The sequence below is a fragment of the Peromyscus leucopus genome, chromosome 8a, assembly GCF_004664715.2.
Source record: "Peromyscus leucopus breed LL Stock chromosome 8a, UCI_PerLeu_2.1, whole genome shotgun sequence".
Lineage (NCBI taxonomy): Eukaryota > Metazoa > Chordata > Mammalia > Rodentia > Cricetidae > Peromyscus > Peromyscus leucopus.
In genome coordinates this window covers 30,199,125-30,217,866 of record NC_051085.1, presented here as the reverse complement: position 1 = coordinate 30,217,866, position 18,742 = coordinate 30,199,125, and the positions used below count along the sequence as shown (strand labels likewise).

Sequence of the window (18,742 nt, the reverse complement as noted above, 5' to 3'; positions counted from 1 at the left end):
AGATTGACCTGTTCTCATTTTGCTCTGTAGAATAATAACAACCTGGATGCCTGCTGCGCTGTTCTCTCTCAGGAGAGTACAAGGTATCTTTATGGTGAAGGAGACCTGAATTTTTCAGATGAGTCTGGAATTTCTGGTCTGCGAAATCACATGACTTCTCTCAACTTGGACTTGCAGTCACAGAATGTTTACCACCATGGAAGAGAAGGAAGTAGAGTGAATGGAAGTAGGACTTTAACACACAGTGTTAGTGATGGACAGCTTCAAGGTGGGCAGTCCAGTAACGAACTGTTTCAGCAGGAGCCACAGACAGCACCAGCTCAAGTTCCTCAAGGCTTTAATGTCTTTGGAATGCCCAGTACGTCTGGTGCTTCAAATTCAACACCACATCTTGGATTTCACCTAGGCAGCAAAGGAGCGTCAAACCTCTCTCAACAAACTCCCAGGTTTAATCCTATTATGGTAACTTTAGCCCCAAACATACAGACTGGTCGTAGTACTCCTACGTCTTTGCACATACATGGTGTACCTCCGCCTGTACTTAACAGTCCACAGGGAAATTCTATCTATATTAGGCCTTATATTACAACTCCTAGTGGTACAGCTCGGCAGACACAACAACATTCTGGCTGGGTATCTCAGTTGAATCCCATTAACTCTCAGCAAGCCTATCAGCCTTCTCAGCCTGCTCCTTGGACTACTTATCCTACGTCCAATCCTTTGCCACATACCTCAACCCAGCAGCCAAATCAGCAGGGCCATCAGACCTCTCATGTCTACATGCCTATCAGTTCGCCAACTACTCCGCAACCGCCAACAATTCATTCATCTGGTAGCTCACAGTCTTCTGCCCATAGCCAATATAACATTCAGAATATTTCAACAGGACCTCGAAAAAACCAGATCGAAATCAAACTTGAACCCCCACAAAGAAACAGTTCTTCAAAATTACGTTCTTCTGGACCTCGAACTGCCAGCACTTCCTCGTTGGTCAACAGCCAGACCTTAAATAGAAATCAGCCCACTGTTTACATAGCTGCCAGTCCTCCGAGTACTGAGGAGATGCTCTCCCGTAGTCAACCTAAGGTCTATATTTCAGCCAATGCCGCCACAGGAGATGAGCAGGGCATGCGCAATCAACCTACACTCTTCATATCCACAAACTCTGGGCCATCTGCGGCCTCCAGGAACATGTCTGGGCAAGTGAGCATGGGCCCTGCCTTCATCCATCACCACCCTCCCAAAAGCCGAGTATTAGGAAGTAACTCTGCAACATCTCCTCGAGTGGTGGTCACTCAGCCCAACACAAAATACACTTTCAAAATTACCGTTTCTCCCAACAAACCCCCTGCAGTTTCCCCAGGGGTGGTGTCCCCTACCTTTGAACTCACAAATCTTCTAAATCATCCTGACCATTATGTAGAGACAGAGAATATTCAGCACCTCACGGACCCTACTTTAGCACATGTGGATAGAATCAGTGAAGCACGGAAATTGAGTATGGGATCTGATGATGCTGCCTACACGCAAGGTAATGCTAATGTTAAAGGAGGGATCATCCCTTCCTTTCCAGTTTCTCAGTGAATGCTGCCGTTATTGGACATGTGGTGTCACAACAGGGATGGGCGTCACTGTGCCTGCTATGCTCTGCTCTGCTCTTCTCTTTGCAGTACTAGCCTGGTTAAACTAAGTGCTCTTCCACTGGAGCTGTATTCCTGGCCCAACTTCCATCTTTAGATGTCTCAAATAATATTATTTTAATATTTGAAAGTAGTCATATAAATTTTAATTTCAATTTTATGATCATATAATCTGGAGTTTTATAGTAGTAGTATTAGCTCTTCAGAATATCAACTTAGGCTTGTTTGTTTTAAAGTATTTTTTAAAGTGTATTTTGTTTTATATGTATGAATAGTGTTTTGCCTGCCTGTATGTCTTTGTAGCATGTACTTGCCTGGTGCCTATAGAGATCATCAGATCCCCTGTACCTGGAGTTAAGGATGCTTGTAAGCTACCACGTGAGTGCTGGGAACTGAACCCAGGCCCACTGCAAGAACAAGGAGTGCTCTGAACCACTGAGCCATCTCTCTAGCCGCTCATCCTTTGCTGATACACTGGCTTTATGACTAAGTTTCTTAGGGGGTCTGACTCTTTGGTCTCATATTGTTTTAAACTGATACATACTAAGTGACTCTATCTATGCTAGGCTGTGGCGTTTTCCAGTTCTATAGAGATGTCAGAACATCAAATGCCCAGGGCCCGGGTTGAACTCACAGTTAGCATCTTGATGTAGTGAGCTGATACACACATGTATTGTCGAGCACTGTAGATGATTCTGCGTGTACTAGAAGTTACGTGAAGACTGATGCTATCCCACTACCTGTGACTAATGGAGCTGTTTTCTTTACTTGGAGCAGTGCCTGAGTTTCTGTAGATTTACCAACTTCCCACCAACACTAGATTCTCCTTCAGGCAGTCTTGTTCTCCCCTCCTGGAGAATGGCAGGCTAGGATTGGCTGATTCTGAAATGTACAAGAACACTTTCATGAAGATAAAATATGATAATGGAATTTTTTTTAAACAAAGTAGACATTCATTCTTATTTAACTGGACATTATAAATATTAAAGTTATTTGTATTTAACTGAAGAAAACAAACTGTTCCTGAAGTACACTATCTCCGTGTTTATTTTTCCTCCCATTCTCTCTAGAATCTACTCCAATCAGGTTTTTCCCAGTGCAGTCACCCAGAACTACTCTCTAGGTCTTTGGTGGCATTGTTACACACTCAGTAGTCATCTTTGAACCTTACCTTCCTTCTCTGGAACCTTGTGCATTTCACTTCAGGTGTCCTCACTGTCTTCCTGTGCTGGTTCTCCCTGTCTCTCTGACTCTCACCCAGCACAATTCTTCACCTCTTTTCTATTGCTGTGTGTTCTTTGAGTGGTCTCGTTTAGTCTCTTGATTTTGTTTGTTTGTTTAGACAAGATAGTCCTCTATAGTCCAGCTCTGCCCAAGACAAAATCCTCCTGCCTCAGTTTCCCAAGTACTGGAATTAAGGGCCTCTACGACCATGCTCTTGATTTTAAATAACATTTTATATATATACTCATGACCCCAAATTGATACCCTAAACAGACTTCTTTCCTGAGTTCAAGGCACTTTATCTGCACAGTGGTCCCTGTATTGGACTATTCCATGGGGTTCTCAGACTTACTAAATCCTAAAACAGCTTCTGGCCTTCCCACCAGTTTATTCTCCCCTTGGGCAGTTACTGGCAACTTATTTTTCTAAAATATCCTTGACTCCTTTATTTCATAGCAACATCTTATTTGACAGAAAATCCTGTCAGTTATCCTTCCAAGTATATCCAGAATCCTGTCCCTCCATCCACATAGTCCCTGTTCTCTTGACGCCACCACCTGAGATGAGTGCAGCAGCACACCTGCTCTCACCCTTGCCTCCTTGTGGTCTCCGTGCAGCTCAGCAGCCGGGAGGATGCTGATCAGAACTGCATCAGATGCTGTCCCTGTGCAGGTAACAGCTGGTGAGGAAGTCTCTGCACAGGAAAAGCTCTCAAGCCGTACGTGCCTGCCAGCCCTCCTCGTCTACTTTTTGACTTTACTTTTATTGAAGTTTTTTTACATTGATTTAGAGTATGAGTACGTGTTTGTGTGTGTTTATGTTCACACATGCATGCTTGTGTACATGCATATGGGGGTAGGAATGGATTGCTACAGCATTTGAGTGGAGGTCAAGGACACACTCGAAGTTGGTTTTTCTCCTTCTCCCTTCACATGGTTTGGGGGATCAGTCTCAGGTTATCAGGTTCTCCCTTCACATGGTTTGGGGGATCAGTCTCAGGTTATCAGGTTCTCCGTGTCAAGTGCTTTCCCCACTGAGCCGTCGCGCTGGCCTGCTTTCTCCCTCCAGTCACTACCTTGCTTGCTGTGTGCAGCCCCACCGGCCTTCCTAGGCTCCTTACATAGAAGAAGAAAGGCATCCCGCGGGCCTCTCTAGCTGCTCTTCCTGCTCTTTCCAGTTCCTGGGACCCACTCTGCTCTTCTTCCCTCCTGTTGAGACTGTCAGAGAGAACGGCTTCTGAGCAGCAGACGCCGCCTCGTCCTCCCCCCAGAGTGGCATGCCCTTAGTCAGGCTGGCCACTCTGATAAATGAAGGGAATCAAATAGTTCCTCATTCAGACCAGGTTTCGTGGTGGAAGAAATGACATGTGTCAGAAAAGCCAGGCTCAGCAAAGTAGTCAAGCTGCCAAGATGATTTCTCCATCTTCCTCCTCCAGAAACCTCTCCAAAGAGCGGGTTAGATGGAGACTGCTCTCGTTGTTTACAAACATACATGTGTAAAATGTTACTTTAATAATACTTAGTATCCTGTCTCGGCTTATACCTGTGAGTCTATTGTCCTATTAATAGTAACAGAAGTTTTGATTTTGTTAAGCAATAGCCTTAACTGTGAACCTAAAATAGATATTCAAGTTAGAAAAATTATGCGTTGAAAAGAAGTTTATAGATTTTTGTGTTTCTCATTCCTTGTCATTTTTCATCAGTACATCCTTCACCAGTACAAATCATAGCACCTCTATTTGAGATGTAATAAAATTCTGGTTGTGATACAAATTAAGTGATTTTGTTTCAAATGGAAATATAATTTAAATTAATTATATTTTTAAATTGGAACTTGATTTAATTTTGTGAGCTGCTGTTTAGAAATGTCTCCTATAGAACTTAGTTTTAAATTGTTTATTATAATCGTGTTATTAAATTACCTCAGTAATTACAAATTGACACCAAGCTGCTTTCTGGTTCACTTTTTCTGTTTTTTTTTTTTTTTTTTTTTTTTCAAATGAGTCTCTTACCTGTTGGCTCTTCCCTCTCTTTTACGGGAACCACTTTTTAATTTGGCTTCAATCTTAGAGTTAAAAGAGACTCTTTAAGTCATGCTGAATTCCAGACCCAGGGTTATCCAGTGCACTTGCCCACCCACCGCCATGATACAGGAGCTCCAGCAACTGTGAGTCCATTCTATAGCTGCCTCCTAGGGGCACAGCCCATCTTTGGAGAGCTCTGCTTAGCAACTGGTGTCTTAGAGCATTATAGAAGTTATATGTAAATCATTAAAAAGGCCTGACCCAAAAAATAAAAATAAAAAAAAGATAAATATGTCTCCATCTCTAACCATTTAACTATTTAATATAATTTTTATTAACCTTTTAATCTTTCTCATTATAGTCACTCATATATATAAATATACATACATATGACTATATATATGTACATATAAGCACATTTTAGTATATACTATATGCATATGGATATCTGTAAACACATCGGTTAGATAATCACATCTAACCACATATTGATAAATTGAACCTGTCAGGATTACATCTGTATTGCACAAATACAGACTTTCTTATTCACTAAACAAGCTAGCATTACAGCTATATAGTTAATGTTTACATGGTATTAGGTATTATAACATAATCCAGAGCCTAGTTAAAGTACATATAGGATGTGCTTATATGCAAATACTAATTTTTTTTTTTTTTTTTTTTGTGAGATAGGGCCTTTCTGTGATCCCTAAATAAGTTTGAATTCATGGTCTCCCTGCGTCATACTCTGTCATTACAGATTAGCTGGTAGGCTCTGTTCTGTATCATCCCCACCCAAGAACCAGATAGGAACAAGTTCCATCTCTGCTCTATGACAAGAAAGATGCTAGCAGATCAGCCACCCCCCAGCTTCTGCAGGCGGAGTTCTTGGGGTAAAGCAGGTCTCTAGCCACACCCAGGTCAGAGTAAACTGCAATTCTGCATCCCACCCTGTCCTGCTACAGTAAACGTGGCTGCTTTCTGCACAGAGGCTCCTAGGCCTCTTGTACTAATCTGTGTACACCATTTGTGAACAGAGAGTACTTTGACAGTGTTCACAAGAACTTTTCTGCCCTTCTATCAAGTGAATAAGTGATTGGAAAGAAAACATGTCTTTGTTCTGAGACAGACAGATGTATCATTTGGAGTTTATGAGTGAAGATGAATGAGTGTCTTATAGACACTGGTATTTCTTACTTTGTGAGCATGCCTGTTTTTTTTTTTTTTTTTTTTTTTTTTTTTTTTTTTTTTTTGTTTTTCGAGACAGGGTTTCTCTGTGTAGCTTTGCGCCTTTCCTGGGACTCACTTGGTAGCCCAGGCTGGCCTCGAACTCACAGAGATCCTCCTGCCTCTGCCTCCCGAGTGCTGGGATTAAAGGCGTGCGCCACCACCGCCCGGCACATGCCTGTTTTTGAAGGGTGCTGAGTCTACGTTGCTGACATGCAGTGACTATGCTCACTTAATGTTTTGAATGCTTTACTTTTGTGTGTTCAGATTTGCAGGTCTTTTCCCCTTCTGGTTTCTGGGGTTTGTATCATAATTAGAAAACCTTTTCCAGCTCCATGATTTGGAAAGGCAGACAGCAGAAATCTTGTGCTGTTTCTCTTTAGTTATGGTGATACTCCTTGAAACCACATTGAACTGGCTTCATGACATTCCGTCACAAACTTGAAGATTGCTGTCTCCTTTTAAAGGAGAGATCTGTCTAAGCTGTGAGCATCCTAGTGTCTGAAGTAAGCGTTAGACAGTGTCTGTACCTAATGCTGTAAGTTGCATGCAATCTTAGTTATGTACAAAGAATGCCAACTAGGTAGTGCCCAGCACAGGTCTCTTCAGTACTGAGTGTGAATGATGTGGATGTCTGAGGTACAGAGATCCACATTAGCCTCAGTTTTCTTGTATCTGTTCTTTGAATTACAGGCCCTGCTGCAAGATCTGATTTCAACTAGCCTTAAAAATGGCAAAACAGATGAAAACAGGATGCTTTAAAAGCTGCTGTCTTGAATCTTTTGTGATTCAGTCACCAAATAAATGTCTAGTAGTAATACAGCAATATATAAAACAGATACACCCTGCGCTGCCAGCCCTGTTGAACTCTAGAAGAATTTAGATTTGTTTTAAAAGCTGACTTAGGCATATACCTAATTTAGGCACATTAAATCATATAAATTTAAGACTTGAGAAATGAGTACTACATTTAGTGGCAAAAAATACCTTTTTTCCCAATAATTCTAAAATCTTTACATCCATCAATACCTAGTACATTTTACAATGGATTGTCTTAAAGTGGATTCTCTTCTAATAGTTTTGAGTTTTATGTTTCTGGAAGAACTAGGCTTTATTTAAAGTGCCTAAAAATATTAAAACTAACACCATCTAGAACTTGAAGTTTCTTTTTACAGTTTCTAATAAAATTAAGAAACATGTGTGTCCATCAGAACCTGGCAGAAGTTGAACCAAGGCAGCATTCTCTCTGAGGTGCCTAGACTCCAGAAGCAGTGCTAGTAATTAACCACTCCAGTTTGTGGTTGTCTTCACAACAGAAGGGGTGCGTGGTTATATTACTTTTATCCATTAATTTAATTTTGGCAAAAAGAAGACTTAAGAGGCACATGCTAGGTTTTGTAATTCCCCATTTCCATCTGATGAAGGCTCCCTAAAGAGTCCTGATATTGCTGTCTTCTCTTGCCCTGATCTCCCTGTTACTGTAAACTCCACAGGGTGAGGAAGTTGCCTACGATGTAGTAGCCTCTCAGCTCATTAAAAGAATGGATGAGTGGAATGTTTTATTATAAAGAGCATAAATGTGAATTATTTAAATCTACTTTGCGAACTGGAGAGATTGCTTAGCAGTGCCCTTATGGTGGACTTGGATTCGGTTACTAGCACCCACATGGAGAGGCTCACAACCATCTATAACTCCAGTTCCACAGGATCCTCCTCCCTCTCCTGACCTCTGCAGGCGTGAGAAATACACATACATTCAGGCAAAGCAGTAATACATAGTAAATAAAATAGTTTTGGGGTTTTGTTGTTGTTGTTTGTTTGTTTGTTTTTATTTTTTTGTTTGTTTTTTGTTTTTGTTTTTTGTTTTTTTTGTATTTCAAGACAGGGTTTCTCTGTGTAGTTTTGGTGCCTGACCTAGATCTCGTTCTGTAGAACAGGCTGGCCTCGAACTCACAGAGATCTACCTGCCTCTGCCTCCCAAGTGCGTGCTGGGATTAAAGGCGTGCACCACCGCCACCGCCCGGCTAAAATAGATATTTTTAAGAATCTTTTTTTTTTCTTATCTCTATCTCAACAAATACATTTATTTAAGATTGCACTTATTGTGGTCACTAGTAATAGTTTAAATTATCCTTGTCAAATTTTTTTGTTTTCTGTGTCTTTTGTGTTTTTCCTTGCCTACTAGGTTTAACCATGTTCTTTATTTTTCTCTTCGTTATTTTCATTTAGAAACTGGGTATTTTGTTTAGAAATGCACCTTCATTCCTCTCATTGGTCATTCCTAAACAGTTAGCGTGTTGGCATATGAGAATGGGTCTTCATGTAAATTGAAGCCCTTACAAAGAAGCACAGGAGAAGATGTTCTGGGGCATTGGTATACAAGACCATAGTATACTTCAGATTCTGGACTTCCTAAGTCTTTTTATTTCCTGGTATGTTAGTCTCGCTTTGCTTTCAGCAGTCCCTGCCATCCTCCCACACTCACCACAATTGTCTTGTAGCTTTAGACTCAGCTTTTTGTTTGTCATCATATTCCATCTTAATTTTCTTAATGACTTCAGCAGCTGCCTGTCATTGAGAAAGTCTCCCAGACTTTGAAAGTGTGTTTCTTCGTCTGCACTCTTGGATAATTTAGTTAGGTGAACAAATTGTTCCATTATCTTCTAGAATTATATTTTTATTTTCTTCAATTTGTGGACATTTTTAACCATTATCCTTCAGATCTTGACCTTTCTCCATACTCCCTGTCTTCCCGGGGAATTCATTTTTAAATGTACAGCTAGCTATACAACATTTACCAAGTGATTCAGTCTGGAAACTGTTCCGTGTAGCCACCCCACTCACCATGCAGTCGGCATGGAGTTTCCAGACCTGAACAGTAATGCTACTTCATGCCTAAACCCTGGTTTGCCTGCTGACTGTAAGTTGTAAGCCTGTGTAGCATGGACACTACCATGTAGCAGTTGGAATACCATGGTAAGTACTTGTGTATCCAAACATTTCTAAACATAGGAAGCACTAAAAATACTGCGGGCTTAAGGTACTTTCTCCCATCAGCTTATTTTCTCTGGGTAGTATCATCCCAAGGTGTCTTTCTAATCAAGTGTCCTAAAAGACAAAGTTCCCATTTCCCAGGGCTGGCTCCCAGTGACATACACCAATATTTGACAGCTTGATAAGCTTTTCTGGGTCGCTCAGCATTTATGCTGCAAGATTTATTGCTTCTTTTAGAAACCCTGCTAAAATAGTTTCACAAAATGTAGTCTGAGAATGAGAAAAAGTGTTTATCTAAATGGCAGTTTTAATTTGCAGCTTGAACAGTTTGCTAATATTCATGTGGTTTTCTCATTTGTTACATACATCAAAATGTATTTTCTCCATTTCATATTCCCTTATAAAATATCTGTAAAATTGTCATGTTAGAATATCTCGTGCACAGACCAGTGTATCATGCAAGTGGAGAGAGACTTGTCCTTTCCAAAAGTCAAATGTGAACTACAGACACTGTCTTCAGCCAGAACATAGGTTTAATCCAAACCATAAAAATTTTAAGTGTAGAATATTTGCTTAAATAATTGAGACAGTTTCCAGAGTAAGAATTTTGAAATTTTGAGTGCTTAACAATATTTTGTTCTAATGTAGCCCTGGGATACTTGGCAGACTGTCACAGAAATGCTTGGCGGTCTCCATTGTCGTGTCTGCTCAGGGTGGCCTCTGGAGTGGGTGGGTCTCACCCTTGTGTCCTGTTGCAGCTCTGCTGGTGCACCAGAAGGCCAGGATGGAGCGGCTTCAAAGAGAGCTCGAGATGCAGAAGAAAAAGCTGGATAAACTCAAATCTGAGGTCAATGAGATGGAAAACAATCTAACTCGAAGGCGCCTGAAGAGATCGAATTCCATATCCCAAATACCTTCAGTAAGTCTTACCCAACTGCTGTGACCTCTGCGCTTGCACAGGAGAGTAGGCTGGCTGCCATAGTGTAAAGGCTTGCTCTAGTTCTCTGCACATGCTCTTAATCCATACTTGTTTTTCTGTCCTTGCCTTCCCCTGCCAACCTCCATTCTTTCTTAACTAATGACATGAGAATTCAATACAAACCTTCTTTACATGGAATTATTTTTCAGCTCGAAGAAATGCAGCAGTTGAGAAGTTGTAATAGACAACTCCAGATTGACATTGACTGCTTAACCAAAGAAATTGACCTTTTTCAAGCCCGAGGTAAAGTTCAGTGCATACTCAGCTGAAATTTATTGAATTGATCTCTTTTCCCGTGACTGAGAATAGGCTTACCAGTCACTGTCTCAAAGTATTCAGCTTTGGAGCCAAGTAGTGCTAAAGAACAATTGGCTTTTTAATGCCCACTCCTCCCCAGTAAATATGTAGTTGGTTCAAGAAACCAGACACACTCAGTAGCCTTTAGATCGGCTGTAGCCCTGTGGTAAGGGAAGACAGTGATTGTAGGTCTAGCTGCATGGTCAGAGGTTTGGCTTCCAGACGTATAGAGTCTGTTAACAGGATTTATTAATAGGGATGTATCCCTGTAACTTTTTCCTTTTACCTTTCAAGAATTGCATGTCCTCATTTCACTGGCACTGTCTTAATTGATAAAATGGAAAAGGACATAAAAAGAGAGTTATATATTCTTAGAACCATGATAGGGTTTTATACTTTTTTGAGCAGTTAGTAACCAGCAATAATTTCTTATTGCAGTAAAAAGTACTTATATTTAATTCAGTTCCATCGAAAACCTAAATAAAATTTTATCACTGAAATCTAATTCTGAAGTTGGAGAAATAACAAAAATATATAAAATTTAAAAAGAGGCAAAGGAAACTTAACAAAGAAGTCTTAAATTATACTTCTGTGTGTAGTCTAACATCCATTATACTGAAAGATGATGGATTTTGCTTAAATTGATTTTAAATGACAATAAGCTACCATTTTAACTTGTCACATAGAGCCAGGGGTCTGCTTCTAATTCTTTCTTACAAGCATTAATTTCATTTCTTCCCAGTTTACCACTTGCCTGTTTATGAATACTATCTTATACCTATATTTTGAGATATGTTTTTGAAATCTTACATATAATTTGAAATTAAGAGGGTACAATTTAAAGCATTTCTGTTTATTTTTAGAAAGAAATGCTTGCTTTAAAAATAAAATTAAGTATTTTTGAGCTATAAATATTGATATATTTACTTTTTATATATTTCAGGACCACATTTTAACCCCAGCGCTATTCATAACTTTTATGACAATATTGGATTTGTAGGTCCTGTGCCACCAAAACCCAAAGGTTAGTGTATCCATTAAGTGTGAAAACTGTTACATTTTGAAAAGCAAAATCTTAGAAAATTTTAATTTTTTTTTTTTTCAACCTTCCACTTTAGAAGTGCTTCCAACTTTGGCATTCCGGAGTGGATTCATTAGGAAGGTGTTTGTTTATTTTCATTTACATTCTGGGGTCGGTGGGGGTGCTAAGATGTAATGTATTTAACTTTTTAAGAGTCATGTTTGAAACCTTAGTGGCCACTATGTACTCCCAAAACAGAAAGTACAAAGGGTTATTTTCCTTAAATTTTTAAACAATGCTGAGGAAGTCACTGTAGAGAAATTCAGTTTTTTGAGAACATTGTTTTGTATAATTCTGAGTAATATATCCTGAATTCCAGGTGAATTTCAGAACGTATCATCTAGTAACATTTTACAGCATTGACAGTCACAGGATATGTGTGCACCAGGCTGAGACATGTTGAAATAAGTCTGTATTTGAGCCAGGCAAGAGAATATGTATATAAATGAAGATCATATGCATAAATCTGACTGACCACAGTAAAAGATGTAGGCACATACATTTAGGTCACTATAACACTGTTAATCATTCATGGTGCATAATTTTCTTTTAGCCCTAAGAGAAGTTAAATAAAAAAGAGTAAATAGACATTAAGGGAGCAAATTTTGACTACAAGAACACATAATTTGGCAAGGTAGAGTTGGTGAAAGTGTAGCTTTTGCATGGGATTGAGATTAAGTCATCAACTAACTTAAAATAGAAAGATGTAATGAAAGATATCCATGCAACCAGAAAGTAGGGGAAACATACTATTAACAAGTACACAGATGCTTTAAAAAACAGGAAACACAAGAATCATCAAACAACAAGGAAACACACAGATGGAAAGGTGAGAGGAGGAGGAGGAAGGAACAGAGGCCATGCCAAGTCTGCATTTAGCAATAAATGAGCGCCATCCATGGAAATACGTGAACTCACCACCAGCTGAGAGAGCTAATGGGTGAATCCTAAAGCGGGATTCAACAGTGCGCTCTCTCTACAAGAAGCTCATTTTAGACATAGAGACTAAAAATCAAGAGATACAAAAAGGTGTTTTATTTAAGCGGTAATTAATAGAAATCATGAGTGGCTGTATTAATCAGACAAGATATTTTTTTAAGTCTAAAGTTGTCTCTAAGGACAAAGAATGTGATTTTATGTATATGATAAAAGGATATATTCAATAGGAAGACACAAGCATTTACAGAGCTATCTTAAAACGTGTTTTAACAAATTTAAGATCAGAGTCATTTCAGCCATCTTTGAATCAGTCCACTGAAACCAGAAAATGCATGGAAAGTAAGCAACACATTCTCCACTCTTCACTGGGTCTTTGAGGAGAGAATGAGCTAGAGATATGTAGCTCACTGACAGGGGACTCAGGCAAGTCCAAGGCCTGAGGTTTGATGCCAGAACCCTGCTTTTGACACAGAAGTATCTGCAAGAAAACAGAAACCAAACACCAAAACCTGTGAGAGGCAACAAAAGCAATACAGATAGATGTTCAGTTTATAGATAAAGCCTGCATTAAAACCAGTAACTCGGCCTGATTATATACCTCAGGGACCTAGCATAAGAAAGTAGGCCCAAAGTTAATAGGAGAAAAGTAATGAGGAAGGTTAAACATAAATCAGAGTTTAAAAACAATAGGAAATCCATTAAAACATTTGAAAAACTAAAATTATAACCCCCCCAAAAAAATTGAAAAGGAATACTTGCAGGTGTTTGATGGGACCAAGACTGGGCAGAGACTCTGCAAGTAAAGGGAAGCTCTCGGCCCAGATACCAGCAAACACAGATGTGGGGCTTCTGACTGCACTGTTAGCAACACTCTGGGAAGTCCATCGCATGGCCAAGTGGGAACTGCCCCTGATATCCAAGAATTGCTCGACATAGACAGATTAGAGTACGTGGTGTACATGTAGAAACAGAAGAAAGCATGCCGTGTCAATAGGCACATAAGAGCATTTGATGGAAATCGGTCCGCAAAGATTAAAGGATAAAGTACAAGATCCTGCAGCAGGGAAGAGTTCTTCCTGTGAGATCTCAGGGACTGGATTCATTCTCTGGAGCCCATACAGTAGAGAGAGTGTACTCCTCAAGTTGTCCTCTGAACTCTGTGCCTGTGTACATGTGCTCTGGTATGCGTGCACACACACACACACACACACACACACACACACACCAAGTTAATAAAGAGAGTCAGTAAGCAAAGGGGAACCTAACCTCAGCATAAGAAGGGCACTTGTCCAAACCACACAGATCATATCATAGTGGGGGAAACTTGAAAGCCTTCGTCTAACGTGGTACAAGACAGGAATGCCCACCATCTCTACTTCTTTCAACAACAACAAAAAGGCATCCAAATCAGAAAAGAGGAAACAGAATTACCCCTAATTGCAGAAGATATGATCGTGTGGTTATGTCCAGCTGCAGTTTCTCTTTATTAATTGGTTAGCCAGTTAATCACATTCTAAAAACGCTATGTGGAATATTCCAGAAATAATTTATAAATTTTAGATAGAATTTATTAGTATAGTGTTATAATCTGTTTTACTATGAGATATTACTCTTTTAATGTGCCTAGTTTATAAGTTGTTTTATAGGTGTTTGTATTTTTGGGGATTTAGCTCAGTGGCAGAGCGCTTGCTAGGCCCTGGGTTCGAGCCTCAGCTCCAAAAAGAAAAAGAAAAAACATAGCATTTATCAAGGTCAGTATTAGCCATGGTTTCAAGCATTCACTATTAAAACTACTTAGTGAATTCACTAATATTGTAGTATATAAAATCAGTCTTATGTTTCTTTGTACAATTATGTAAAAGAAGCTCATAGATACCAAGAAAACAATTTCATTCACAGTGATAATCAAAAAGATAAAATACTTAGGAATAAACTTCACCAAAGAGGCAGAAGAATTTTATACCAGAATTATAAATACCAAAGAAGGAAATTAACAGAAAAATTCATGTTCATGGATTGGAAAAATTGTACTGTTCAGATATCTAAGATACCCAAAATGATCTACAGATATATTTTTATGTGCACTGGTGTTTTGCCTGCATGTATCTGGGAGTGTCGGATCACCTGGAACTAAAGGTAGATAGTTAGGAGCTGTCATGTGGGTGCTGGGAATTGAACCAGGGTCATGTGGAAGAGCAGCCAATGTTCTTTAACTGCTGAGCCATCTTCAGCTCCAGTCCACAGATTCTGTGTAGTCACTCTCAAAATTCTATGTCATTCTATGTAAAAATAAGAAAAATATCCTAAAATTCAGACAGGAAAGATTCTAAGTAGCCAGAGTGATCTGGAGTGAGGACAGAGCTGGAGATAACATACTCTTCTTTCAAAATAGAGGACAGAGCTCCAGTAATCCTAACAGTCAGTGCAGATATAGACACAGCCTTACACCAGACCCGTGGAACAGAGCAGAAACCAGCATGTTTTCGATAAGGGACCAGAAACACACAACAGTGTTTCAGTAAATGAAACTGGCGAGGCTGAAAGCTCCGTATACAAATAATGGGATTGACCCCGACCTTACTTCACACGCACATACCAGCTCAGCTGGAGCTGGCAGGGTGGTGATGGTAAGGACACTTGGTACTAGCCAGCCTCGATGACCTGTGTTCAATCCTGAGGATCCACGTGGTAGAAGGAACGAACCAACTCCCTCTACACGCATGCTATGATGCGTGCACACTCACACATGTACATACACAAAATCCCTAAGTGTTAAAACAATCGGCTAGATTACAATTTAAATATAATAGGAAACTGGCTAGATAAAAATGTCCTGTCATTGTTGAGGATGGTGACTTTCGGTTGTGACAGCTAAAAGGCTGCATAGCAAAGGATCTCTGAACACAGTGTAAAAGGCTCCCTGCTGTTTGAATCCAGATTCAGTGTTCTTCCATACCATGTCTAATTTTAAAAAAATAAAACAGGAAAATGTGATGATTTTTTGACACGGGCTTACTTTTTCGGCATTTGTTATTGACATAAGTGTAAACACACATTTAGAAAGTAGTTGTTGAGGCCGGGCAATGGTGGTACACACCTTTAATCCCAGCACTCGGGAGGCAGAGGTAGGCAGATCTCTGTGAGTTTGAGGCCAGCCTGGTCTACAAAGTGAGTTCTAGGACAGGCCCCAAAGCTGCACAGAGAAACCCTTGTTTCAAAGAAGAAAAAAGGAAGGAAGGAATTTGTTGTTTAAAAACAAGGTTTATAGCACATACTTAAAACCCCAGCACCCAGGAGATTAAAATGGCAGGAGGATTGCTGGAACTTAAGGCTAGCCTGGGCTACATGGGCAGACACAGTCTCAAATAAAACAGTTCCTGAAGACTTACTTTCTTAGTAGATTAAAAAAAAAATGCATTTCATGGAAACTTCCCTTCCTAGTAAAAAACAAGTATCAACACTACTTGAATGGGAAATGGAGCTCATGATTACTCTCAACAGGAACCTTTTTCATGGGCTACCGTGACACTCAGACATTGTAAGGAGTGAGTGTCCTTTCTCCTGGTAGACGTTAGGACTGGGGGGCTGTGTTTTCCGTGAGGCTGTGGAGGTGTTGGTGTTCGTCCAGTGGCTCTTCCCAGAGGGAAGCGCAGGGAAAGCACACGGGAGTTAGTTCACCACTGGCCTGCAACCTCGGGCAGTCACCAGGGATTTGGTGCCCTCGGTGGGCTTTCCTGCTTCTCTAACTCTTCTCTTCCTCTGGCTTCCCTGCAGATCAAAGGCCCACCATCAAAGCACCAAAGACTCAAGACCCCGAGGATGAGGAGGGCGCCCAGTGGAACTGCACTGCCTGTACTTTTCTGAATCACCCGGCCTTAATCCGCTGTGAACAGTGTGAGATGCCTCGGCATTTCTGAGCCAAAGGCCCCGTGTCCTCTACAGCCGCATCTGAAATTCAAGACAGTCATCTGTCGTCATCGTCGGGGAAACGTTTCACTGCTACATAGGGTTTGGTCCAGTTGCAGGTGTGACAAGACGGTGGCCTGCTGTGTTCAGTGGCAGTCCACAGAGCTAATAATACCTCAGTCTAACGTCATGGGCAGTAGAGGTTCGTCACGGGAAAGATGACCCGAGAGACTGGGCTGCCTGCTGCCTGACCATGTACAGTGTCACTGTCCACAATGGACCATTCTCAACCCGCCAGTGCCTCGGCGTCCCCAGTCCTTCTCCCTCCTGTCACTACTGATCTTGACAGGAGGAAGGAATAGGATGATAGCTTTTTGTGTTTTTAAAGCTTTTGGTGAAACACTACATACACGAAGAGAAGGAACAAGGTTTGACTATGTAAAAATTCTGCTGCCGCATAGTGCCAGTGGATGCGGGCAAACGTCACAATCTGTGGTACTCTTGGCCTTGTCTTTGTCTTCTCTGAAGACGTCTCTGTGAAGCCAGCATCTAGGGTCTGGTGATGAAAAGGAAAGCAGTGTGCATTGTCTGTACAAATCCACAGTGAGCGCCCCAAAGCTTCCCTACTGTACAGATCTCTCGCGTCTGCTTTAAGGATCTCTTCATTATTTTCTTATATTTCTATATGTATAGTGTAATAGACTTTTGTTAACTAATGTTCTTTTTCCCTTTTAGTAGGCACAATCATGTTCCTTTTTAAGCCTTACTGAGAAAAGCAATGCCATAAGATAAAAAAGCATTAATGAAATGAAACTATGCACAGATAACTTCCCTCTCCTGCTCCTGTCCTTCGTCCCCTTGGATGCCAGTGCTCTGAGAAGATAGCAGGTGCTGCTGCATGGAAGTTGCAGAAAACACTGCAGGCATGTCGGTAGGTCACACTGTACACCGACTTCAGCACTGGGTGACCAAAGCAAACAAGTATTGACACCCACTGACATCTTGCCCCACGAGTGGGTGGTGTCCCCAGAACTTCACGGGAGGTTCTCGTTGGGAAAGTAGTTTGAGAAGCAGCCACAGCAGCAGTAGCAGCAGCCTTTTTTCTTCTTGGAAAGAAGTGTAGCTGCTGTACTGTTGGGACAGTCCATTTCTAACCTGACTTGGTGACATTCATGTGTATTTATGAAACATAGTCATCTTTAGACAACTGAAGACAAGCTGGAAAAAAGAAAGAAAACAAGCAGACTTGAACACTGAAACAACCTCAGACATCTCTTTATCTTGATGATATATTTTTGTAAGGAAAGTAACTATTCATACGATCAGGAATGTATATAACTAAATAAAATCAAGAAATAACTGCGTTTAAAAAGAATTATGAAATTATCAGTGCTTAGAATGGGGCTAGGGAAGTGCTGAAATACAGCAAAAGATGGGGAGTCATGTAGATTGTCCCGCTGTAAAGGTTCACAAGTGGCTGTTTTCACTAAACAGGATTCTCGCAGATGAGCGTTTTAGGGGTCAGAGCCTTGGCTCCAGGCTTTGCCTCGTGAATATGGAAAGAAATGTGGCAATCCTAGGTCACTGACAGCAGGCCCCAATCCTTGCACATTTGATGCATTTTGTTTTCAAAGTAGGCCTTGTTTTTCAGCTTCCTCTGCAGTTCTATGTGAAGATTGGTAAATCAGTTTTTACTTGTTTTATTAATAAAACGTAATTTGGATATCTTGAGTTGATGGTTTTGTGATTTAGCTGGGTAAACTATCTTTGTAACAGATAAGTTATTTATAAAAATTAAAAAACTTATATTCTAACGTGGATTTTGTGACTTGTTTTTGAAGTTTGTGAGGCAGTCTGTGCCCTGCACAATGTTCCCTGGTTAACTGGAGTCAGGAAAGTACAGCACCTCATCTTGAGCCTTCTCAGAAGCTCCCAGCTTCCCCTCGGTTTGTGGATTTTTGTCGGTTTCTTTGGAGTGTCTTGATTGGCTGGCTGGCTGGTTCGTTTTTTGTGGACAGGATCTCACTATGTGATCCAGGCGAGCATCAAATTTGCAATCCTCCTGCCTCAGCCTCCCACGTCCAGTGGTTCTAGGCATGCCTTGTTTCTGGCTGCCAGGCTTTTTAACTGATCAAAGCAACCAGATTTCAGCCAGAGAAGGAAGTGGAGAGTGGCTTCTTCTCATGGTGTATTTTAACTATTCGTTTCTTTTTAATTTTTAAAATTCTACCCTATTGTTCAAAAGAAATGTGACGTCTTGGATTCTTTGGCCTAGTCAGTCCATGTTTGCTAAGTCCCATGATGCATTGGTGCCGAGTGTACTGTGGTGCTTCTCTTGAAGAAAATTCTCAGTCACACTTTTCAAAACATTAAGGCTCAGAGTTTTTCTGAGCTTGAAAAGTAAAAGACACCGTGTTTGCTAGTGTCTCTAA

The 18,742-nt window shown here is 40.6% G+C and overlaps 1 protein-coding gene across 4 annotated transcripts in view; it reads left to right on the top strand.

The window, feature by feature from the left end:
* Positions 1–18,128, top strand: part of Tab2 (TGF-beta activated kinase 1 (MAP3K7) binding protein 2) — a 54,422-nt gene extending 36,294 nt beyond the window's left edge. For all 4 annotated transcript variants that reach the window (XM_028861063.2, XM_028861058.2, XM_037200398.1 and 1 more), the window contains 5 exons: positions 31–1,531; positions 9,867–10,027; positions 10,237–10,330; positions 11,328–11,408; positions 16,179–18,128. In XM_028861063.2, coding sequence (XP_028716896.1) covers positions 31–1,531; positions 9,867–10,027; positions 10,237–10,330; positions 11,328–11,408; positions 16,179–16,321 — 1,980 coding nt within the window. In that variant the 3' untranslated portion in view covers positions 16,322–18,128. The remainder of the gene's footprint in view (positions 1–30; positions 1,532–9,866; positions 10,028–10,236; positions 10,331–11,327; positions 11,409–16,178) is intronic.
* Positions 18,129–18,742: the final 614 nt, after the last annotated feature.